The sequence below is a fragment of the Puma concolor genome, chromosome A3 (genome assembly GCF_028749965.1).
Source record: "Puma concolor isolate L17-30 chromosome A3, mPumCon1.1.hap2, whole genome shotgun sequence".
Taxonomy (NCBI): domain Eukaryota; kingdom Metazoa; phylum Chordata; class Mammalia; order Carnivora; family Felidae; genus Puma; species Puma concolor.
The window spans coordinates 54,889,122-54,915,618 of record NC_141669.1 but is presented as its reverse complement, the minus strand read 5'-3'; the positions used below and the strand labels follow the sequence as shown (position 1 = coordinate 54,915,618).

Below are 26,497 nucleotides of genomic sequence, written 5' to 3'. Positions count from 1 at the left end.
ACGCTTTCTCTGTGTTCCTCTAAAATAATATATATGCATATGTGTATATATACACATATGCATATATATATATATGTATACATATATATTTGGTGAGGTGAGATATAAAGTGCATAGATGTTAAGCACGCAGCTCAGTGAATTTGTACACGAAGAGACCCTTGTATAGCCGTCACCTAGGTGAAGATGTGGAATGTTCCCACCACCCTAGAAAGTTCCTTCCTGCTGCTCCCGGGCAATGCCCACCCACACCCTGGTCTCAAGGGAGTGGAGAAGGCCAGTAATAGAATATTCTGAAGATCTCCTCGCAAAATTCAAACACACCCTGGCAGGATCCTTGGCGTGGAGGCCAACTTCAGACTGTTCCAGGCCGGCAACTACCCCAGGATCTCCCTCTTATAACAATCGAATCGGGTCAAATGGGAGAAAAGTGAGGCTGCCGAAGCTCGTTAATAAGAGAACAGGATGGTTGGCCATTGTCCTGTGTACCTAAGACCATGCTCTTATGCATGTGGCAAAGGGAACTTTTCAGAGGAAGGCCGAGAGGTGGTCTGCATCATTAAAAGCATGAGGGGGTGACTTCTCAGGGGATTGCTTCATAGGTCACATGTGACAGCATGAGCAGGAGAGACCCCTGCTCCAGCCAGAGGGTCCTCCCTTGCAGTTAAAAGCACACTGAGCAAGTGGGCTACCACCTTACAGTGAGGGTAGACCTAGACCCCAGAACTCCAAGAAGCATTTGATTCAGTTCATGTATGTGTCCTGAGTCCTTTGCAAGAGACTTGCTGCAACCTCACACACTTGTCTTGGAGCTGAGGGAGTAGCCGGGGACGCTGTGGGGACCAACAGAGGGAACAGCAAGCAGGCAGAGCCCCCGAGTACAATCCGTTTCTCGGTTGTTCCACGAGAGGTGCATAGCATCTGGTTTCTGCAGTGTGAGGGCAAGCATGTGGTAAACCTGGAACTTCCAAAGGAGTCGTGGGGTGAATAGAATGGGGGCACTGGTGCGGGGTTGGGCCCAGATCCTGAGATATGTGTGCCGAGTGGACTAACTCCACCTCTTTCGTGTGTTTCTGTAAGAAAGGCTTTTAGCTGCAGTCACAGTGACTCAAGCATCGAGACTTTGTTCTGTCATATGAATCCAGGGAAAAGATAGTCCCAGCTGGAGCTGCTCTAGAATGATGTAATAAGGCACCCTGGCTCTCTCTTCCCTGAACCTTTCCTCTCCAGGATTGTTGCCTGGCGGTCCCGAAATAGCAGATGCATCTCGTGGAATCAGCGTCCTGTCCACGGTAAAGGAAGGATGATGGGAGAGAAGAAAGGGCAGATCTGCATGTTGGCTGAGTCCACCTGTTTTTATCAGGAAAGAAAGACCCTCCCTGGAAGTCTCCTTTTGCAAACTTCCACTTAGATCTCCTTGACCAGAATAGGGTCACCCACAGACCAGCGACAGACTGAGGACACCTATCTTACCTTATCTTCTTAAGGGAAACAAGATAGATGTAGCCCAGGCCCATTTGAACAAATGGAGGTTCTGTTAGCAGGAAAGGGGGGCAGGAATAGAGACTAAAAGGGGGAATGAGTACTCAGTGGATTTTTGTGCTGTGTAATACTGGAAAACTCTGATCAACAATAGATGATGGGGTGCCTGGATGGCTCAGTTGGTTAAGCATCTGACTCTTGGTTTGGGCTCAGGTCATGATCTCATGGTTCATGAGTTTGAACCCTGCGTCAGGCTCTGTGCTGACAATGTGAAATCTGCTTGGGATTTCCTCTCTCTCCCTCTCTTTCTGCCCTTCCCCTGCTCACGTGCTCTTTCTCTCTCAAAATAAATAAATAAACTTTAAAACCACCACCACAACAACAGATGGTGAACGTTTCTTTCAAAGGTCTTATCCTCTTTAGTTTCTGCTGCTTTGGGTCACTCTCCAGTGCCCCCAAACACCTATATCTTTAATGTCTTGTCCAGGTTTGTAATTGTTATGTCAGTAGGATTAGCCTATTATGAGTTAATTCATCATTATCAGAAGCTAGAAGCCTCCATATTTTTGTGAGTTCATCAGTTTATATTTATTACGTTCGGGTTAACTAATGCTTAAACTCATTCAATCAGTTGTCTAAACAATGACTTTGCATAATAAAGTATTTGTTTGGGCTCACATGTTCTACTCCTGGGAGCTCTGAATGAACAAATTACATTTAGTTCTACCTCAAGGAGACCAAATGAGTATACAGGATGTATCATTTACTGTGAGGAGAAAAATGCCATAGGAAATAAGATCTCTACCTGCAAGCCTTACCAGGATTCCTAAAATCCTCCGTTGGCACTCGTGCCATGACCATGCCTGCTCTCTCAGGCCAGCTCTGGTAGCCAGATCAACTCTTCCAATAGCCTTGATGTGTGTTGTGTTGGGTCCAGACTCGCTTCTCCTCCCCAATGGCCTGGAGAAGGTCTGTGCGCAGACCTTGGGTGTATAGTGACTTAGCAGAGTAACTTAACAGTAACTTAACAGAGCTGATAGCCCAATAAAAAAAATACAAGGTAGATAAGTGGACACACACCAAAAAATCCAACTATATGCTATCTACATGACATTCACTTTAGATTTAAGCACACACATAAGCTAAAGGTGAAGGGATGGAAAAAGATATTCCATGAAGATGGTACCTAAAATAGAGTAGGGGTGGCTATACTTATATCAGACAAAATAGACTTTTAGTCAAAAACTGTCACAAGAGAAAAGAAGGCCATTACATAATGATAAAAGGGTCAACTCACCAAAAAGATATAATAATTATAAATATAAGTGCACTCAACATTGGAGTACCTAAATATAAAATGTAAACCTGGGTAGGTCCGAAGAGAGAAATGGATAGCGATACAATGATAGCAGGACACTTTGATATATCACTTTCAATAATGGATAGATCATCCAGACAGAAAAATCAATAAGATGACAGCAGACTTGAATAGACCAAAGGGGCCTAAGAGACATATACAGATCATTCCATCAACAACAACAGAATAAGATTCTTCTCAGGCTCACATAGAATATTCTCCAGAAGAGATCATATATTAGGCTACCAAACAAGGCTTAACCAATTAAAGAATCATTTCAAGTATCTTTTTCAACCACAATGGAGTGAAACTAGAAATCACTAACAAAAGGAAAACAGGAAAGTACATAGAAATTAAACAGCACACTCTTGAATAACAACCAGATCAGAAAGAAGTCAAAGGGAAATTAGAAAATATCTCAAGACACACAGAAATGAAAATAGTTGATATCTTCCCGCCCCAGCCCTTAAGAAGGAACTCCTTTTAAAAAATTTGTTTTCAAGTGTATTTATTTTTTGAGTGAGAGAGAAAGAGTTCACGTAGGAGGGGAGGGGCAGATAGAGAGGAAGAGAGAGAATCTCAAGAAGGCTCCACACTGTCAGCACAGAGCCTGATGCAGGGCTGGAACTCATGAACCATGAGATCGTGATCTGAGCTGAAGTCAAGAGTTGGATGCTTAACTGACTGAGCCACCCAGGTGCCCCTAGAAGGCACTCCTTTTGAAGAAGGTTTAATGAAGCCCCACCTTCCTTGTAACTTCTGTTTGGACGCATTCCTTTTAGGCATGTGCTGGCCCACTCCACCTGCTGCCCCTAAGAGGTATGCAGCATGATACCAGCACTGAGCAGGGTTGACTGACCTAATGAAAGCAGAGCCAGGAGAAAGCAGAACTTAAAAGTTCTGCTTTAACAATGGGACTAACTTTGTAAAAATGGGACTAATGTTGTAAAAATGAATGAGGATAACATACTTCTAAGCAGTAAATTCCAGAGTAGGTTGCCAATCATAACACTCCCTCTGCCCACCATCCCCCACCTCCCACCAGTCCTGGCCACAGGAGTAAGAATGTGCCCCAGGTGGTCCAGTCAGGCTCCTTTCCAAAGATTTTTAAAATTAAAACTAATTGAACTTAGAATGAAGAAAAACCCCTTCCCTTCTGATGATGACACTAGGAAAGTAGGGATTTGGGGCTCCCGGTGGTGGTGTTTCTATCGTCCTGGAGAAAGTTAATATAAGATACCAAGGTTGACATGCAGAGAGGAGGAGAGTCCAGAGTGGGAGAAGAGTCTGGCCACCTTCAGGCACCTAGGTCTAGCCACCCAAGACCAGAATATCCCTGTCTGTCTACAGCAAGATAAGACAATAAAGTCCACCCTCTTTGCCTTAGTTAATTTGACTTGGGTTCCATCACTTGCTAACACCAAGCTCCCAGCTAGTACACTGTGCCACTCATTTGGCATGTTATTATACACTCTTTACTGTTGCTAGCAAATGCTTTCATGTAAATGTCTCACTTCCCCAACAAGAAAATAATTGCCTTGACAATGGTAGTTTGGCCCTCATACCTATCCCAGTGCTGAGCACCACACGGGTAAGTGCTTGACATATATTTATTAAAGGTTACTATGAAGCAGATGCACAGCGTTAGGAATAGGAGCAGTCGACAACAGGAATCCTCGTTCAAGTAATTCCTCTGTGTTCTGAACCTGCGCCCAGGTGGCCAGTCCACAGGAGAACCAGCCATGTGATCTGGGAAGGTGCCCACAAGACACAATTTATTTGGAAGATTGGGAATTGCTTTCCTTCCATATCTTGACTTGGCATTCCCAGTTTCTCACGCCTGTCAAGATTTTCAGTAAGGTTCATCTTTCACTGGGTGATGGGTGTTCCCCACGACCTCTCCCCTCACTCTAAGACCAAATATATTATAATAGTATTTATTAAGGTTGAGTCTAGCGTTTTGATGAGCTAAAAGGCATTTTCTGAAAGGCATGTGAATGGCCCTCCAAGCTGGGTGCCTTGTCATAGGGATGGTTTCCTTCACCTGAGTGGTCAAGCCATTTGTTAACAGTATGGCAAACCCACCCCCCTCCCAGGGTGGAGGCCGCTGCCTCCTGCGGCCTGTGCAAGTGGTTGTTTTTTGTTATTTTTAATGAATATTTTGTTTTCTTATTTTTTTTATTCAAGTACAATTAACATACAGTGCTATACCAGCTTCACGTGTACAATGTATTGATTCAACAATTCTATACATTCCTCAGTACTCATCAGTATAAGTGTACTCTTAACTCCCTTCATTTTGGTGGACAGATGGGTGGCTGGTCTGGTGGGCAGAGACAAGACGTACACTTGCACCCAGCAGACCAGCCTGCAATGACTCAGCGTTATTATCTGGGAGCTTTCGCACCTTTTGTGCTTCACTTGAAGTTCTGGCAAATTCTTTCCTTCTGTAGGTTGACATCAACATTGTTTGGCTTCCCGTTGCTGTTTACAAAAAAAAGCAAACACCCATATATCTGGAAATATAGGATTTATGTTTTACTACTGAGTCTCAACATTAGTTGGGGTGTTGGGAAAGAGCTTAATTTGGCTGCTGAGTGGAAACCAAGGGTCTGTGTCTTTGAAAAGATGACGCCAGTGGGCTCGGTGCCTAAGCGTCAGTGCCCGCGCAGATGGAGATTCCAAGGATACCCAGGACTCCGGTCTTTGCGCAGGCTTCCGCACGGATGTCATCTGAAAAAGGGAGACATTTTTAAAGAAAGAGCACTAAGAAATATATTATTAGAGTGCAGCAAACCAATGCCTTTTTGTTAATGTTTTGACCGGGGGTGGGGCTGTACATGTATTTTCATGATCCCCAAGTTTTTAGCTATCCTTGCATTGCAAAGGATAGTAATAGCTTAACTTAAAGAAGACTGACAATTCCTAGAAGTGCTGTCTGGTTCTCTTTGATTGATGCTGTGACATTCTGCATTGGTGACCTGTATGCTTTTACTTATGAGTACTAATGACCCTACCAAAAGAAAAATGTCTTAAATTTTTTTTCCTGGAGAGTAAAAATGTAATAAATGCTAATTATTGTCTTTTTTTCTCTACCTTCTACTGTTCTGGGGAGTTTACCTTTTTTTTTTTTTGCGTTCTCCATCTGTGGCCTGGCCTCTCTTTCCCTCTGGCCACTCTCCTGTGTTTGGAAACTTTGTATAAAATGCTAGTAATGACTGGTTACCTGGACGAATCAGGGCTTTCTACCTGTTGGTCAGTGCACTCTGCTTGCTCTTTCTAAGACTGGTTTCTAAGACTATCCTAGATTCCTAAATGTTTTTTTAAAACTTTTTTGAAGAATAATTGACAAATGTATTCGCATGCATTTAAAGTGTACAAGGTGATGATTTGATATACATGCATATTGTAGAATGATCACCAAGATCAAGATAACACATCCATCACCTCACAGAGTTAACATAAGTAACTTGTTTGTATGTGTGTGTGGTAAGAATGCTTAAGATCTACTCTCAGCAACTTTCAAGTATACAGTACTGTTTTATTGACTCTGGTCACCATGCCTCCTATTAGAGAATACAATAGTTTTTCCTTGGCACCCAGGACATTTTTAAATTTCATCCTCTATGTTAACCCATCAACTTCTCCACCAGACTATGTGTTCCTTAGGGGCAGAGTTGTATTCGTTTCTGCATCTCCCTAACATTTAGCACAATTTCCACACATGGCAGGGGTTTGAAATTCCCAAAGTAAACTGAATTGGGTTATGTTCCACGTTGATTTGCATTTCACACAACACCTAGCAGAGCGCCCGCACATTGGAGCTTTCAGAAAATACGTGATGAAGGATTAATTTATTGGTACTCACGTGTCTTCTCCACCACTTCTCCCTTATACAGGGGGACATGACTGCAGAGCTGCTTGATGGGGGAGCCGAACAGGAACCAGTCTACGTGAGTGATCAGAGACTGCAGTGGGCTGTACTTGACCCAGATGTATTTGTCCGAGTACATGTTTTTCAGAGCCTACAGTAGTATGGTAGGAGGGGATAGGATAAAGCAAGCTGACATCATCATGTGTGCCTTATGCTAAACTGACTTTTTCTTTTTCGTTTAATTAAGCAGAAGGCGGTCGGGAATCTCAAGACACCATCACTTTCTGAGCACTTAGTCTGCAGAGGGACCTCATTATTACCAATGTTATTTTACTGCCGGTGACAATAAAACCCAGAGAGGGTAAATCCCACGGCAAAGGTAGCACAGATGGGAAATTAGAGAGGGAGAATTAAACACCAGGTTCCTAGCCTTGTGTGGGGTTTGCTTATTCTCACTACCCTGTATTGTTTCTTTGCACCTTCATGTTGTTGGATATTATAACTTCACTCATTTTTCTGACAATCACTATTTCTGAGAGTCCTCCTGTTCAGTCCTTTCTACAAAAACACTGGAATTTATTATAGGCTCTTGTATCGGAGGCTGTATGGTAGAAGTCAAGCTAAGAGGGGTGCCTGGGGGGCTCAGTGGATTAAACTTCCAACTCTTGATTTCAGCTCAGGTCATGATCTCATGGTTTGTGAGCTCCAGTCCAGCATCAGGCTCAGTGCTGACAGCATGGAGCCTGCTTGTGATTCTCTCTCTCCCCCTTATTCTCTGCCCTTCCCTTGCTCTCTGTCTCTCAGAATAAATAAATAACCTTAAAAAAAAAAAAAAAGAAATCAAGCTAAGAGATGCACTCCTGCTCCCAAAAACAATAAATGTGAAAACACTTTAACAGGTGGAAAGTACATAACCATGGTAAGATATATATCATGATCTTCCCCCTTACTCTCTTTGTTCCCGTACAGGTACCAGTTTTCCCCTGCTCAAGAACAGGAAATATGCAAGGGTACTGCAGAGTTACCTTCCTCTCATAGATGTATCGTTTTAGTTGGTCCAGAGCAGGGATGGCTTTATGTTTCATGTCCAGGATGTAGCAGGCTCTTCGGGAGAGCACCCTGGATGCGATGTAGCCCTGAGACAGCAAGAGCACAGTTACTGGCCTTCCTGGTTCCCTGGGTTCTGAACTGGTGGGGATGGCATTTGAGCCTTGAGCTTGAACAATGAGTGCCACTGACTGCTTTTCAAGCTGCAATCCATTCCAGCCATGACTTCTTTTACATAGTAGTTTTGTTTTTTCCCTTGCCCTTTCTATCTCTAAAATTGTGCACCCCACTTGTCATGCTTTGCAACGAGGGCCTGTAGTTTGGGTTTAACAATTAAGAAGCATCAGCTCTCCGGAAACCTGGGTGGCTCTGTCCGTTGTGCGTCTGACTTCAGCTCAGGTCATGATCTCACAGTTTGTGAGTTCGAGCCCCACAATGGGCTCCCTGTTGTCAGCGCAGAGCCCCCTTCGGATCCTCTGACCCCCTCCTACCCCCGTCCCTCCCCTGCTTGTGCTCTCTCTCTCTCAAAAATAAATAAATATTTTTTTTAAAAAGAAGAAGCAACTCTCTGTCTCTTTCTGTTGATGTTGTTCTGCCTTTTCCTCAATTTGGAGTAAATTCAGTATTCTTTAGAACTGTGCTTTCCGATATGTTAATTACTAGCCACATGTGCTATTTAAATTTAAATTCAAGTTAAAGAAAATTTAAAACGTATTTCCTCTGTCACATATCTCACGTGCTCAGTAACCACAAGCACCCAGTAGCTTCTCTACTGGAAAATGTAGATACAGGACATTTCCACCATCGTAGAAATTTCTACTGGACAGCGCTGCTGTCCTTGACATAACTTACCGCTAACACACACACACATGCTTCATCTATTCTCCCCTCCTTCACTGTCTTCTCTCCATCCTTTCTCCACCTCAGACCCAAGCTGGCCAGACAGGTATGAGCTGGAGGAAGGTAGGATGAAAACAGCAATGGTGGGTGGGGCCCGTGGAGCCAGAAGGAACTGGAAGCCATCTAAGCTTCATCCTGAATGGAATTCTCTCTATGGAGTTCCAAATAATTATACAGTCTGTGAGGCTGTAAGTAATTAAAAAAACAAATTCTTCTAGTTCCTATTTTTCAATTCTCACAAACTGACAGTTCCTAAAATTCAAAAATAGACTGAGGCAAAGCCTGATGACAGTTGAAAAAGCTTAAACCAAGTCTTTACCACTCTTTTTTTTTTAAAGACCTTTTGGGGATTTCCTTGAAATCTGTTTTTAAAAACAACTTCAGTACAGCTTCCTTTAAAACTGTATCTTCCAAAGATTCTATACTTTCAAATGTGTCCTAGAACTCCCAACGCTGATGAGGGGGAGGAATGTAAGGAAGTTTCTACAAGAAAAGGAGAAGGAAAGCGTGTTCAAATGGTCAGTCAGAGGGACTACAACCACAGCACATAGCTCTCTCCTGCAGGTCCCTAGTCAGGTGGTACAAATGGAAAACAAACAAACAAATAAATAGATAAAGGACCGAATAACCTTTCTGAGCACGTTTGAGACTTGTTGTTAATACCAGCAACTGAAACTTGAAAATAGTTTGGAGTTGTTGGTTAACATGCTTTCCTTCTTCCCGAAGAAGTACGATTTATTGCATATCCTACTTACATAGTTAAATGTGTACAGTTGTTCTGGATTTCTGCTATTCTGTGATGGTTTATTCTATAATCATTCTTTTTCTGCATAAGTGTCTGTATTAGAAGCCCTAAGTCATTCGTTTATTCATTCAATGAATATTTTTGAGTGTGCCAGGGCTTGCTTTGGGCTTGGTCACCCTTCTAGGCACTTTCTGAGCCTGTAGTGAGACAATATCATTATGCTTCCAATTTCCACCTGAAAAGGTCAAGCAAGTGTGTATGTTTCCTGTCACACTTTTTTTTTTAGAAATGGTTTTGTTTGTTTTTCCATCAATCGCTTGGTTATCTAAAGGGAAAAGGAGAAGTCAGAAAATTCTGAAAGCATTGCCAGTATAGTTCTTGGAATTCAGATGCATAGGAAATGGCTACCCCATCATCCTTGAGAAACCCAGTCTTGGGGAATGCAAAAATTCCCTTGCTGCTTACATGTTTATAGTCAAAAACCGTGGTAGAGGAGCATGATCCTGCATGGATGTTAATGATGGCGAAATTTTTTTCATTGTCAACTGTCACTGTCTCCTGAAGATTGCCGCCATTATTGTTTGGGCTGATGATGTTATAAACCTAGATTAACAACAAAGACATAATAGTTTCTCCATAAATCATATGCATTGGAAAGGCAACCCACCAGGTAAAATAAAGTCATCCACTTGCTGTGAATGGGAGATCGAAGCCTGAAACCTCTTCCCTGGCATCCTATACCAAAAGCCCATGCTTAAATAAGAATGTGAGGCTCTTCTTCATAGTTCACTATGTTATATATGGGAGAAGTAATGACATCACAGGAGAAATGAAATTGACCACATTTTACAGCAATGGGTTGCATTTTTGAAGGCATTCCAGTTAGAAATAACCAACCTTATTGATTGCACTATTGGGTATTTCTGGGATTCCATCCCAAACAGGGCTCTCTCCTGTCCTTCAGATTATCTTGTATCTTCCTTTTCCTCTCCCAATAGCTCCAAGATATAAAGTCCATAATGAACCAACTTACCTCGTATCCATGAGATTGTGTCCCAAAGATGGCCAGCACCAGGCATACCACCTGAAAAACAGACCAGTTGCATCCATTCCACTGAGGGCAAAGACATAAGGAGACACTGGACAAGACAAATACAAGTATCTCACAAAGTATCTCACACTTAGAGACACAAGTGGGTGGTCATGAATGGTCAACAGTACATTTCCAAAATGTGAAAACGCATTCACTCATTTGACAGACATTTATAGAGTTCATGCTATTTGTCAAACATAAGATTCTACCTTTAATACCCAATTCCCAACCCTTCCCAACGTTATAATCTTCTAGGTAGCATATGTTCTTATGCCAAGAACAACTTGGAGCAGGTGAATAGTGAGGAAGGATTTATTTTACTATGGGAATACCCTGGTGTGATCCACACTAGATTTGGATTATAGGAGTCAATTTGTGTTTTCTGGTTAAAAAAAGAATTATTTAATTCCTTGGGGTTGAGAGGGTAAAACAGATTTAAAATGGATTATGGGTGACAGAAATACAATGGATTCCCAAGGAAAACATGACAATAGGGTGCTTGGAGGCATGGTTAATTTTTGAGGCTGACATTAAGGAAAGTTCTATATTCTTCTTAGTGATGCCATCAGACAAATAAATGTTAGGTTAACCGGCTGAGACTGACACTGAGGCAGTTCTGAAATTTTGCTGGACTTATGTTAAGAGTTATCCAACATGTTGATCCCAGTTTTGTGCTCTCTTTTCTGAACATCACAGTGTATGGCACTTTCATTGCAAACCACTTATGAAGGGAATCTGCAGGGAAGCAGATATTTTTAAGAACCATCAGTAGGACTTTTCTACTCCCCTAACAATCACCAATAACATTTCTCTTCTGATGACTGGGGGTGAAGTGTCTGACGAAAACCTATGTGGAGATATCCAACTTGCCTACCTGCATAGCCACATACCTTCTCTGACTCCAGGCCAGCTCTAGAAACCTTTGACGCTCTTCTGGATACTATATAATGGGTCTACAGAGGTTTGAACAGATGGGTGGAGGACTGACCACCATAGTGATATAATTAGAGAAAGCTCAAAAAGTGTCCCCTGCCCCCAAATAACCACCCACTCAACATCATGATTAATACACCACGGTTACAGCTTTGTTTCGGTGATAGATCTCCTCTTGGAAAATCAAGAGACACCTGGGGAGAGGGAACTTTTTAAGTCAACCATCTTGAACACTTGATGGGGAGGAACTTATCATTTTGCTTTTTCCCTCAACAACTAAATGAGAATAGGGGATACGTGACTGGGGAAAGAGTTCCATTCTGGATCAAAACACAGTCCTCTGTTCATGGAGCATGGCAGTGTGGGACCATGGGAGACTGAGACCAGGGCTGAGATTGGCAGGAGGAGAGGTGGTCAGAGCAGGAATGTTCCTGCCAGTGGGGTCTGAGAGGGGTACATTTCAAGTCTAAACCTCACATTTACTGGCATGGGAAAATCACATTCCTCTGTGCCTCGGTCTCGTCATCTGTGGAATGGGGTAATACTACTCAACTCACAGAGTTGTGGAGTGAATAGATCAAAGTATTTATGTGAAGTGTGTAGCACAGGACCTAGTATGCACTTAGAAAAATGACAGCTATTATCTTTTTTTTTAATTACCACTTCTTTTTTAAATAGTAAATGCTGCTGTCCTAAAATGCCTACAATCTTCCCAAGCTCATAATTATTTAAAATTCTCCAAATTAAAATTCTCTAGATATTTCCAAATTCTTTCCTTGCATTTTTAAATAAACATCTCAGAAAATAGACGATGGACAAGTAAATATCTGACTTAATATTCAACACTATCACTGCCAAAGACACTATTTAATTCAATCATAGGAGCTTAGAAGCATGCACAGTGTTCATCTAAGTCTTCTGAAATCGAAGGCACATTGGATTTGAACATTCTCTGCAAGAGCCACCACAAGAGTATAAAGAAGCATAAACAAATACTCACGAGGATTTTCATTTTGCCTGATGGGAAGAAGGTGCCCAAGCAAGTGAGGCTACCGGTGCAACTTCCACCCTTTATATTAGCTTTAAGGTGTGGACATCTCTTTCCAGAACAATTAATTTGGAAAAGGCCATGTCCATATATCTGACACACCCCAGCAAACACCTTTATCAGGATTGAGACCCAGTCACATAACCTGATATCAATAAAGTTCATTAGTCAGTAGTAAAAATTTACCACTTGGTCACTCAGTAAATATTCCTTGCTTATCTGCATTATGTTGCAGTTAAGATTTCAATTTCCACCCTTTAAAAATATTACAGGATGCTTGTTCTACACCAACATCTTATAGACATACAAGGACACAGTCCGACTATCTGCCCTAATGTTAAAGTCCTCCCTTAAGAATCTTCAATGTCTTTTCAGGTCTGTCCTGCATTTTGAATTCTTCTGCCCAAAGACTGGACATAAGACAAGAGTTGAACACTGGCTGGGGGGGGGGGGGGGTCCCTATGACCTTATTTCTTCTCCCTTTTGAAGTTGGTCCCAATTTCCAGAGATTCATGAGAAACAAGATTCAGATAGCACTCTGCCCAATTACCAGGATTAGCCAAATTTTTACATGTAGCATTGCCCAAAACTCCATAATAACTGTGTTATATATCTCTAGTTATCCTGAAATGCACTGGAAATTTCTCAAATTCAAAAAAAATAGAATAAAGTTGGATTTGTGTAATTTTTATAATGCCACGATGAAAAAATATTTGGCTAGTGTTACGGTAGAATCATTAATTCAGAAGGCAGGGAAATACAAAAACAAACAGTACCTGTAAATGACAAAACTGTTAAGTATTGAGAATCACTATGGTCAGCAGAGAAATAACGTAAATGATGTTCCTGTTCTACAGCTGGAATCACTTCCTAACTAGCTGCTTAAAATAAGAGGTTTTTCAAAAGCAGACATTGGGCATTTTGGGGGTTACCGACTTTACTGGAGTTCCCCTACCCTGGCTGGTTAGCTGGCGTGCATGTAAAACGTGCTGCTTTATTAAATCTTTTTGAGATACTGGCAGCAAGAAGGATTACAGTGTTGTAGTACAATTGCAAATTTTCTCCCATATCTGGTTCCCAAGCCCCCCAAAATCAAGCCAGCTCCCACACCCGAGGCAGACAGAGGTATTACATACTTGCATTCCTTTCTATTTTTGTCTGCCTTCTTTGTATTGATAAAGACTTCGCATTCTTTTTTTCCCTTTTATTTCTGGAAGTTTTCAACTTTTTTATTATTTAGTTCTAACTTTGATATTCTAGCATGCATACTTCATTTATCACATTCCTTACAATCCAAAAGGTATCCTGCATTTTCATCTTCTCAACAAAGACAAGAACTCAGTAACCTTTGACTAATTACTGAGCATTTTTCCATCCCCATATGGGTGTATTTGTGCAGCATTTTACTTTCACCTTTATTAATTTATTTTTATTTTATTTATTTTTTTTTTTAACGTTTATTTATTCTTGAGACAGAGAGAGACACAGCATGAACGGGGGAGGGGCAGAGAGAGAGGGAGACACAGAATCGGAAGCAGGCTCCAGGCTCTGAGCCATCAGCCCAGAGCCCGACGCGGGGCTCGAACTCACGGACCGCGAGATCGTGACCCGGGCTGAAGTCGGACGCTCAACCGACTGAGCCACCCAGGCGCCCCTATTTTTATTTTTTTTTAATGTTTATTTTTTAAAGAGAGAGAGAGAGAGAGAGAGAGAGAGAGAGAGCGCGTGCGCAAGTGAGCGGAGGCGGGGCAGAGAGAGGGAGACATGGAGTCTGAAGCAGGCTCCAGGCTCCCAGCTGTCAGCACAGAGCCTGATGCAGGGTTTGAATTCACCAACTGCAACCAACTGCGAAATCATGACGTGAGCCGAAGTCAGATGCTTAACCGACTGAGCCACCTAGGCGCCCCTTACTTTTTTTTTTTTTCAACGTTTATTTATTTTTGGGACAGAGCATGAACGGGCGAGGGGCAGAGAGAGAGGGAGACACAGAATCGGAAACAGGCTCCAGGCTCTGAGCCATCAGCCCAGAGCCCGACGCGGGGCTCGAACTCACGGACCGCGAGATCGTGACCTGGCTGAAGTCGGACGCTTAACCGACTGCGCCACCCAGGCGCCCCCTTACTTTCACCTTTAAAAAATAGCACAAAAATACTTGTTTCCCATCAATAGATAATTAAATTAATCAAATTTTTGTGCTAATTCTCATTTTTTATATCCCCCAAAGTTTGTTTCCTCTTGGCTTAAGTATATCTTTTATAGTTCTTTTATTGAGATCCAATAGATACTAATTTGTTTTGTCTTTTTATGTTTAAAAATACCTTTACGTTTTTATCATCCAATATTGTATTTATTAAAAAAAATTTTTTTTAAGTTTGTTTATTTTGAAAGAGAGAGCACAGGCAGGGGAGGGGCAGAGACAGAGGGAAAGAGAGAGAATTCCAAGCAGGCTCTGCACTATCTGTGTGGAGCCCAATGTGGCACTCGAAATCATAAACCACAAGATCATGACCTGAGCAGAAGTTGGACACTTAACCGACTAAGCCACCCAGGCGCCCCCCCCAACCAAAACAAGATTTTATTTAAATTCAAGTTAGCATATAGTGTATTGTTGGTTTCAGTAGAATCTAGTGATTCATCACTTACATACAACACCCAGTGCTCATCACAAGTGCCCTCCTTAATGCCCATCATCCATTTGGCCCATTCCCCCACCCATCTCCCCTCCAGCAACCCTCAGTTTGTTATTTATGGTTAAGAGTTTCCTATGGTTTGCCTCTCTCTCTTTTTTAATCTTGTGTTATTTTTCCTTCCCTTCCCCTATGTTCATCCGTTTTGTTTCTTAAATTCTACACATGAGTAAAATCGTATGGTATTTGTCTTTCTCTGACTGACTTATTTTACTTAGCATAATGCATTCTAGCTTCATCCATGTCATTGCAAATGGCAAGATTTCATTCTTTTTGATGGCTGAGTAATATTCCACTGTATATTCCACTGTATGTATATATATATATATATATATATATATATATACCACTTCTTTATCCATTCATCAGTCAATGGACATTTGAGCTGTTTCCATAATTTGGCTATTGTTGATAGTGCTGCTATAAACATTAGGGTTCATGTGCCCTTTTGAATCAGTAGAAAATGTCTTTATTTTCTTCTCACTTTAGAATTGTAGTTATAGGTTGACAGGTATTTTCCTTCTAGCACTTTAAAGATGTTACTCCATTGCTTTCTGGCACCCACTGTTGCTGATGTAAAACACGATATCAGCATGGTTGCAATGTTCCTAATTTGTTCTTTTCCACAGTAATATGCTATTCTATTTCGGCCAATTTTATTCTCATAATTTATTGTTCTTTTTTACAAATTTAATGCTTTCATTTATATCTGAAAGTATCTTAAACACATCCTTAGTTAATGTCTTTTTCTTGCTATTTTGTTGTTCAAACCAAATAGTAAATCCATTTATTTCCACCTATTTACTGGGTTAGTTACCTTTATGTAAGTTGAAATCCACTTTAACTATTACCTTGTTTTTTATAATCTTTTCTTTATTATGACTCTTGCCATTCTTTATCATGGTGCAGCCAATGAATTCATTACCAGGTCATTTTTGCCATATCTAAGAAAGGGCTGAAAACCTGCTGTTAGGGGGGAAGAGTTTCAATTCTAAATGGCCCTGGGATGAGGGTGTAGTTATTTAGGCAAGCTAATGTAGATCCTACCATAAGAAAAAAATTAATTCCAAGTTAATTTTTTAAATACATATAAGCATTGTACATATAGTAAAAGAAGTCAAAAACAAAAAGGAAAAAGGAACAAACTAGAGGAAAATACAGGTGAACTTTGATCTGATTTTCGCAATGCGAACGATTTCCTAAGCCTAAAAGTATTGGAATATATCACAAGAAAAAAATGTATAAGCCTCACTAATAATAAATGATCATTAGTTATTAAAAAAAAAATTAAAGGCACATTTGGGACACCTGGGTGGCTTAGTCAGTTAAGCATCCGCCTTCGGCTCAGCTCATGATCTCACAGTTCATGAGTTCAAGCCCCACTTCAGGCTTTGTGCTGACAGCTTAGAGCCTGGAGCCTGCTTCGGATTCTGTGTCTCCCTCTCTCTCTGCCCCTCCCCCACTTGTGCTCTATGTCTCTCTGTCTCTCAAAAGTAAATAAACATTAAAGAAAATTAAAGGCACACTTAAAACTCAGGAAAAATACTTTTAACACATATGAGAGACAAAGAGTAATATTTTCTTTGTTTATTTTTTTAGGATTGAATAACCTTTCTTATTTTTATTATTAAATAAACAGTCAAATGTTTATTAAAAATCTCCAAAAAGTAATAGTTTCAAGTTATAAACGGCTTTTACAAATTCAAAAGAAAATAGTGAATGCATGCAATGTTTTTTAATGGGCAAAGAACCTGATTACAGGAAGGGGCATTAATAGGAGATGATACAGAGTTGAAGCTTGGAAAACACCCGGCCCAGATTTGAATTTCGAGTTCTCTAATTTCTCACTATGTGCCTCAAAATCTTCGTGAGGACAGAAGGAGAACAAAGTGCCTCTTCAGAGCATCCTTGGGAACGTGGATGAGCTCATACACAACATACTTATAGTAGTCACTGGTGCAGAGTGAGCTTGCAATAAAATTTACCCAATATTATTAAACTATCTTCATAAGTAAAACATGTTCAAACTTGTAAATTATTAAATAATTGAAAATTCAAGCAGCTTTATTAAATTAAATATAAATGGAACTAAGATATCTGGAAAATCCCTAATTATCTGAACACTTTTTAAAAAACCACTTCCAAATAAATCATGGGTTAAAGAGGTAGTCACAAGGAAATTAGAAAATATTTTGAAGTTAAGGAAGTGAATATGCAACATATCAGAATTTGTGGATACAGAGAAAATCGTAGCACTGAATACTCATATTGGAAAAAAAAAGGCCTAAAATAAATGATCAAAGTATTCACCTTAAGAAACATGAAAACAAATATCAAATTAAACCTAAAGCAAGCACAAAACAAGAAATAATAAAGATAAGGACAGAAATAAATGAAATTGATTATAGAAAAATCAGGAAAAAAAATCAATGAAAAACGCCAATGGTTTAAGTGATCAATCGATAAATCTCTAGCCAGACTGTTCAAGAGAAAAAAGGCATGAATTATTAATACCACCAATAAAAAGGGAGCATCAATACATCAGTGCTGATTTTATACCCATTAAAAGAATAATAAGAGAATATTCCAAACAACTTTATGTCCAAAATCAACAATCACATGAAGTCAACAATCTAAATGAAATAGACAAAATTCTTAAAAACCACAAACTATCAAAATTTACTCAAGAAGAAATAAATACCTTGAGTGAGCCTATATCAATCAAAGAAATTGAATTTGTAGTTAAAAACTTTCCACTGCCTGGGTGGCTCAGTCAGTTACTCTTGATCTTGGCTCAGGTCATGATCTCACAGCTCCTGAGATGCAGCCTTGTATTGGGCTCTGTGCTGATGTCACAGAGTCTGCTTGAGATTCTGTCTCTCCTTCTCTCTGCCCCTCCCCCACTTATGTGGTTTATTTTCAAAAAAATAAATAAATAAACTAAAAAAAAAAACTTTCCCACAAGGGGTACCTGGGTGGCTCAGTTGGTTAAGTGTCCGACTCTTGATTTCGGCTCAAGTCGTGATGATTTCAGGGTTGTGAGATCGAGCCCCATGTGGGGCTTCATGCTGAGCATGGAGCCTGCTTGGGATTCTCTCCCTCCTTCTCTCTCAGCCCCTCCCCTACTCACACATGCAAGCATGCCTGGGTGGCTCAGTCAGTTGAGCATCCGACTTTAGCTCAGATCATGATCTCATAGTGAGTTCCATCCTGCATCAGGTTCACTGCTGTCAGCACAGAGCCCGCTTTGGATCCCCTGTCCCCTTCTCTCTCTGCCCCTCCCCCACAGGTTCTCTCTCTCTTTCAAAATAAATAAATAAACTTAAAAATAAAATAGGCAAAAGATTTATACGGTGGTTTACCAAGAAGGTATACAGATGGCAAATAGGTATATAAAAAGATGCTTAACCTCATTGGTAATCAGGGAAATGCAAATTAAAACCACCATACACCTATTTTGAATAGCTAAAAATCACAAACAAGCAAACAAGAGTGAACATTCCAAGTGTTGTCAAAGATTTGGAGCAAATAAAATTCAAGATGTTATGACCACTTTGAAAAACCCTTTGGCAATTGCTCATAAAGTTGATGTAATTATCATAAGACCCAGAAAACTCACTTCTAGGTGTTTACCCAAGGGAAGCAAAACTATACGTGCACATTGGAACCTCTGGGTGAATATTTGTAATAGTTTGATTTGTAATCACCGAGTTTAGGAAATAACCCAAATGCCTTTCAACAGGTGATTGGAGAGTTAAACTGTGATGTTTGTATAATGAAACAATAATAAAGGACCAACCCAATGATACATGACATAGTTGAATCTTAAATGCATTATACTGAGTGAAAATAGCAATAACAAAAAAGGCTCCCTACTGTTTAATCTCATTTGTAAGACAATTTGGAAAGATAAGAGTAAAAGGGCAGGAAACAGATGAGTGGTTGACAGGGGCTAAGGATGAGGGGTAAGACTGGCTATAAAGGGCACAAGGAGGTTTTGGGGGTGGCTCATGTTCTGTACTTGTTTTCCTGGTGGTTCATCACTGTGTGCATTTGCTAGAACACAGAACCATAGAGTCGTAAGGATAAACTTTACTGTTTAAAAATTCTATTTCAATAAACCTGATTAGGAAAATACTATTCATTAAGTATAAAAATATAAGCAACATTTAAAAACAAATTGAAAACTGAAATATTCAACATATAACAGAAACAAATGGTAATATTCTCAACTTACTAAATGTTTTCTAAATCCACAGGAGAAAAAAAATGAACACAGGTAATTTTTTTTTTAATGGGCAATGACCTGCTTTGAGGGAGCAAAGTAAGAGGAGATGGTTAAGAGTTGAGGCTTCTGACATTCTGCCTGAATTTCAATTTTTTAGGTACTCCCTGTGTGATCTTTGGCAAGTTATTTGGTCTCTGTGTACCTCAATATCCTCATCTGTAGGTAAAAAGCAATAAAATGGCTCCTCACAAGGTTGCTGTAAAGATTAAAGGAGGTCATACATCTAAAGACTTGGAATAGCAGCTGACATGGTGGGTTCACAATAAATGTTGTCGATTTATTGGTCACTATTTATTATAAATAAATATTTTTTATAAATAAAAAACATTCAATACCATTAATTATTAAGAAACTGAAATTCGATAATTTAATAAGATACCACTGGTTTTAATTCTATAAAAAAACCCACACACTCAACATATACATGCACATACTAAAAATCAGATTTAAAAAACATATGCAACTTCAGGTTTTCATTCCAACATATAACAGTGCTTAGACGTGACCACTCCTCTCCTTGCAAGAAATAAGCCAAATGAAGATCAACCAACTTTCCTTGAAGCCATCAGAGAATTGAAGTCACTGGGCACACTGCCATGGCAAAATCGGAAGAGACAGGTGAACACAAAGAATCACAGCTGAGATAAGAGTACCTGGAGCTGAAGCCACCAGAGCCAAACTGATGGGAACATCTAAGTGGTAATTTTCACAAGCTTTTGAAGTCTGAGTGTGGACCAGGGTGAGAGTGACAAATTCCTGAACACCAAAACCATTTGTGGGTTTTCACTCCGGGAACCGTACCAGGTTCTCATGGTGAAAAGACAAGAAAACCACCTCGGTTCTCTGTCAGGGAGAGAGGAAAAGTAACCATTTTGAAATATGCCAAGAACATTCTCTACAGCAAGACCTGATCTCCAGTGAAAAAAATTTCTCCAGAGCCTTATCTCATCTAGATAGAAAAGGGCAAATACCCAACTCCAGTGCCCTCTCACTTTCTTGTTTCATCTCATCTAAGGAAAATAAGAAAAGAAAAACCTGGGGTGCCTGGGTGGCTCAGTCGGTTAAGTGTCCGACTCTTGACTTCGGCTCATGTCATGATCTCACAGTTTCTGAGTTCGAGCCCCATATCGGGCTCTGTGCTGCCAGCCTGGGATTCTCTCTCTCCCTCTCTCTCTCTGCTCCTCTCTCTCTCTCTCAATAAATAAATAAGTAAACTTAAAAAAAAAAAGGCTAAGAAACACTTGTGAAAGTCACAGCCCAAAGACTCAGGCCCACTGAAAGACTGAGATTCAAATTATAGAATGCTTCTCTTTTGCAACTTCTTACTACTTCATTAACAGGGTTCAAGTTTAATAACAGTGAATTACAGCTTTAAAAAACTGCAAGGCACAGACTCTATTTAAGAAGAAGATTTTAGAGAAACACAAAGGTTGGGGGGGGGGTGGGGACAAAAACTATGGGACTAAAGAAATTTAAAGCCCCTGACAAGAGCAAATCTTAGCAACAGCAAACAGTTAACAGAGCCCAACTCCAGCCACATTAACATAAAGCCTCATGCAAAAGGCTTATTTACCTCAAATCCTGATACCTTATGTCCTGCTTTCAACAAACAATGAAACATGAAGAGAAGAAAAGAACTAAAAGAAAAGATGGTGGAGAATATCCAAGAACTGTGGGACATTTTCTTTTTTTTTAATGTTTATTTTTGAGAGAGTGCAAGCAGGGGAGGAGCAGATAGAGAAAGGGACAGGGGATTCAAAGCAGGCTCTGTGCTGACAGCAGCGAACCTGATGCAGGGCTTGAACTCACTAACTGTAATTGTAAAGTCTGGACTTTGGGTGATAATGAGTTGTCGGTGTAGGTTCATCAGTTGTAACAAATGCACCACTCGTGTTGATGTTGATAATGGAAGAGGCTGTGGATGTGTGGGAGCAGGGGGTATACAGGAAATCTCTGCACCTTCTGCTCAATTTTGCTGTTAACCTAAAACTTCTCTTTTAAAAAAAAGGCTATTAAATAAAACTGTTTTTAAAAACAGAAGGTGAAAAAGAAGAAACAAAAACCAAGGGCAACAAGTGCAAAACACACCTATCTTGATTGTCTAGCAGTTAAAAATGGTAGATAATAGTCCAGCTATACCTATAATCCCTTAAATGTGAATGATCTAAATGCACCAAGTAGAAAACAAAGACTGTTTGAATGGATCAAAAAATAGGGCCCAACTGAATGCAAACTGGTGCAGCCACTGTGGAAGACAGCATGGAATTTCCTCAAAAAGTCACACTATTGGATATTTACCCAAAGAATACTAAAACACTAAGTCAAAGGGATAACTGCACACCTATGTTTATAGCAGCATTATTCACAATAACCAAGATATGAAAGCAGCCAAAGTGTCCATTGATTGATGAATGGATAAAGAACAACTGATACATATATATGTATATGTGTGTATATATATATATGTGTGTGTGTGTGTGTGTGTGTGTATGTATATGTACATATGATATATATTATATATATATATAAAATAATATATAATAGAATATTATTCAGCCTTAAAAAGGAATGAAATCTTGCCATTTGCAAGGATGGATTTGCACAGGTGGACCTAGAGAGTATCATACTAAGCAAAATAAGTCAGTCAGAGAAAGACAAATACCATATGATTTCACTCACATGCGGAATTTAAGAAACAAAACAAATGAACAAAGGGGAAAAAAGAGAAAGAGAGAGACAAGCCAAGAAACAGACTTTTAACTATAGAGAACAAACTGATGGTTGCCCGAGGAGAGGTGGGGGAGGGGGGCGGCATGGATGAGATAGGTGATGGAGATTAAGGAGGGCACTTGTGATGAGCACTGGGTGATGTATGGAATTGTGGAGTCACTAAATTGTACACCTGAAACTATTGTAACTGTGTATGTTAACTATACTGGAATTTAAAATTTAACAAATAAAAATAAAAAGAAGACCGAACTATATGCTATATACAAAAGAAAAAGCCATTTTAATGTAAAGACACAGATAGGTTAAAAGTAAGGAAGTGAAGAAAGATATACCATCTAATGTTAATTTTTTTAAAAAGCAGAGGTGCTTTTTTTATATATTAATTTTAGACAAAGCTGATGTCAGAACAATAACAACAGCAACAAAAAAACATGATCAGGGATAAAAAGGGTGAATTCTTCAGGAAGATATGATCTTTGATACACATGTACCTAACAAAAGAGTATCAAAATACAAGAGGTTAAAAACTTAAGAGAAATACAATGAGAAATAAAGAAACCCACTCTTCTAGACTTTACTACCTCTTTTTCAGTATTGATAGATCAAACAGGCAGAAAATCAATAAGGAAATAGATGAACTGAACAGCACCATCAATCAATTGCATCTAATTGATGTGTAGAATATTGCATTCCATAACATCAGTATACACATTCTTCTCAAGCTCTTAGGAAACATTCACCAACAAAGACCATATTCTGGGCCATAAAACACACCTTACCAATTTTAAAGAGTAGAATCATACAAGGCATATTCTCAGACCACAGTGGAATTAAATTAGTGATCAATAACAGAAAGGTAACTGGAAAATCCCCAAATATTTGAAGCCAAAATGATATACGTCTACATAACACATGGATCAAAAGAGGCTCAAAAAAAGTTAAAAGAAAATATGGTACGAAGTTAATGAAGATTATTTCTCCATTGCAAAATGATATGTCTATTATTTGCTTTGATAATTTTCCATATTCTCTACAATTTCCTATGAGTTACTTTTATGATCGGGGGGAAAGGTTTTGATTATTTTTAAAAAGAAACACTGAAAAGGTAGCATTTACAGGCTCTGGGGACCAATTGTGTAAGGGAGAGAGGTGGTGAGGAAGCAGAGTTGAGGACAGCTGAGGTGCTTGTCTTGATGGGCTGGTAGTTAAAAATGCTATGAAACTAAATATAAGTTACAGAAACACAGCATGTTGGGGAACTAATGAAAATGTTTTGGTTTGGAGTCATCTAATATGCACATTTGTAAACTCATATCTGAAGCTTGGTAGGGTCTGATCTGTTCTTCAATCACACAGAGGTGGCTCATGTGTTCAGAATGGAGGAGCTTCCAGGGAAAATAAGAGGGAGGAGGATCAAGGGTAGGTCCAACACCAACATTAAAGGGATAGATGGAAGAAGAGAGGCAAGCAATTGTTTGGTGGTGGAAGGAGCAAGTGGAGAGCAAATAGGAGAAAGGCGTATCACAGATGTTAAGAGAGAAGAGAATTTCAAAAAAGAAGAGATGATCAGAGCGAAAAAGGAGAAAGAGGTCAAGTCACGTGAGTACTGAACAAATTGCAGCACATCCGAGGTTTCAGGGTCAGGCTCCCTGCCCTGCTCGCTCTGAGTCCCAACATCACCAGCTGTGCCTGGGAGGTGAGGAAATGGGATCAGAAAATCTACATGATTCTTTTAAGAGATGTAAAGGGAAGTGGAGAAATAAGCTTCCTATATGAAGAAGGCAGAGTTAAGGGGAGGTTTTTATGTTTGGCTTCGGCTCATTTTTTTTGTATTGGGGAGATTTTCCATACAAACCAAAAAGAAGTAGCAAACCAACAGGCAGATATTGAAATTTGAGGAAAAAAAGACATTTACCTGATGGAGAAAGGTGGGAATCAGCGGTGGAAGAGACAGAAAGTGGAATCACTTTCTGGTGCATCCTCCATTGTCCCTTTGGATTTAGTTATAAAACACAAACCAAAAAAAAAAAACAAAAAGAAAAATTTCCAGATGGTGACTGCAAAGCATTAAACTCAAGGTATGGGGCTCTGGGTGTGAGTGCCATGTGACTGCGCTGGTCACATGTCCAGGAAGCCAGCCCTGTCTCCCGTATGGATTGTAGGATCTTGGGGCATGAGCACTGGTTGTTGGCAACTTTGAATCTTCTGTGGCATTGCATTAGCTGGAGCATGGCGAATTGTATTTAATTAATTATTTTTCAGTATGAGGAAATGAATAAAAGGATTATAGGCTTGGTGACCCACTGCTGAGCAGCAAATGGAAAAATTTTTTCCTGGCCTGGATGAGGGGAGTTGGCTCTTTATTTAAACCCTGTGGGATCTCAGAAGAAAAAGTACACTCCAGAAGAAGCCCCAGTGGATACGTTTCATTAAGCATTTCCAGGAATTGGAGGCTGGGGTGTGGATAGGAAGAGTACATAATTGAATAAACATGGGAGCTCAGAATTCCCTGAGATACCTCTGAATATCCAATATGTTCATCTGAGCATGTGTTCCTCCAGAAGTGAAAACATACACATGTGTGTATATTTTCGACCTGGGATGTAGAAAGGAAAACCATTTCAGGTAAGTCACCCTGCACGGAACAATGATTCACAAAATCACGCTTTGCTGCTCAGTGGCCCTAAGGCAAGTCCTTTACTTTGGCCTTCTCCTGCCAGGAAAGCCATGGAGGCAGTTCATTGCGGGGGTGCTGGGTCCTCACAAGACCTGGGCCCCAGGCGTGGCCCTCACAGCTGCTGCACGGTGGTCCTCCCCATTTGGGATCAGATTTGCATCTTCCCGTGTTGAGTTGGGCTCTTCCCACACTTCCCTTCCCACTGCTGTGGTTGAAGGAACACACCTTCCGCGTGAGTGTTTTTACACCACTCTCTCTGAATTACTTCAGGGTGAACACTGAACAGGGAATACTTGTTCTTATTTCTGAATTATCTATGAAAGAATTATAAAAGCAAACATGTTACTTATCACTTTGTGATTCTGTTCCTCATATGGTCATATTTTCTCCGACTCCTTTTTAGGATAGAAGTACTTAACCAGGTTCGATTACCCTTCCTGATGATGAAAAATGAAGTTATTTACCAATGTTATCATTATCTCTATTTTCATATATTTTATACAGGTGATGTCATCACTCAGGAGACCTTTTGGCGAGAATTTTCCAAACCATGTTCAAAATACTCTAACGCTCAAGGTTAACGACCGATCTGAGGCATAACATATCATGGGCTGCCTCGAAGAGGATCCCAAAGCTCTGGCAAATGCAATTGGACAGACATGCAAGCAACGACAGAAAGGCAGAGTTACATATATTTTGGAAAGCAGTGGTCTCTTGGAAACAACAAAAAAAGAAGGGGTCTAAGATGCCACAGGGGAGAGCTTCCTCCACTTTGCTGTAATTTGAAAAGAATTTCTTTCCTATACAAAAACAACTATGTAATAAGCATGGTTTTTCTGGAATTAGAAGCTTTCTAGCAATGATTAGTAATATGCTATTTTACATGTCCTTATTGCTATTTTTTTAGACATGACGTTCCTGTGGCCACAAGGGCATATGGAATATTTGACACCATAGAGCACTGGCCACAGCCCTAGAAGCTGCAGCCATGGAACCATAAGGAGGGTCTGAGCTGCAGGCCAGTACAGCAAGGCCTTGGGAGCAGTCAGGAGTTTCCTACTCCCCCGGGGGGGCCAAGTGTGTTCAGACCTCACAGTCACCACCTGACTTGGGACCGTCACAGGAATGTCAAACGGGTGTGAAGGGTGCTCAGAAAACAACAATAAAGGCAAAGAAACTGAAAAAGAATCTTTGCAGGAAGGGGCTTCCACACTCAAGCCAACACATTATAGAGGAGGTCAACTAGGCCAAAAGCTAACTGAACCCTAAATTTTAGAAAATGGAGGAAAGGTTAAAGGGAAAAGCAAGATTACTGAGGACGTCACGGATGCTAATCACTGCAAGGTCCGCCCATTAACACGTCTACACAGGGGAGGAATCTTGAATGAGGAGACTTAATGATGGAAAGGGCCCTGTAAGTAAACATTCCCTTCTACTCAGAGAAAAAGAAGGAAAATAGAAGGTTGATTTCTGGGGGGAAGTTCTGAAAGGCTCTCCAGATCTATGGGATGAGCATATCACATGCAGACGGCATTCACTGTTTGTTCCACATGTAGGGAGCTCCCACCCAGCTTGACACGATAGGGTGTGGGGTAAAATGAGACCTTGGGTGTGTGAGCCCTGAGATAAAATGATGA

At 40.3% G+C, this 26,497-nt stretch overlaps 1 protein-coding gene across 3 annotated transcripts in view; it reads right to left on the bottom strand.

Annotated features, from left to right (window-relative positions):
* Positions 1–5,353: 5,353 nt before the first annotated feature.
* GKN2 (gastrokine 2) overlaps positions 5,354–26,497 on the bottom strand; it is a 112,990-nt gene continuing 91,846 nt past the window's right edge. For 2 of the 3 annotated variants that reach the window (XM_086700959.1, XM_086700958.1), the window contains exons 2-6: positions 10,438–10,488; positions 9,870–10,007; positions 7,738–7,848; positions 6,707–6,863; positions 5,354–5,571 (exon numbers count right to left, since the gene is read on the bottom strand). In XM_086700959.1, the coding sequence (XP_086557085.1) occupies positions 5,489–5,571; positions 6,707–6,863; positions 7,738–7,848; positions 9,870–10,007; positions 10,438–10,488 (540 nt within the window). In that variant the 3' untranslated portion in view covers positions 5,354–5,488. Of the gene's footprint in view, positions 5,572–6,706; positions 6,864–7,737; positions 7,849–9,869; positions 10,008–10,437; positions 10,489–12,430; positions 12,537–26,497 lie in introns of those variants that run through there. The other variant, XM_025932784.2, reaches the window with a different exon arrangement.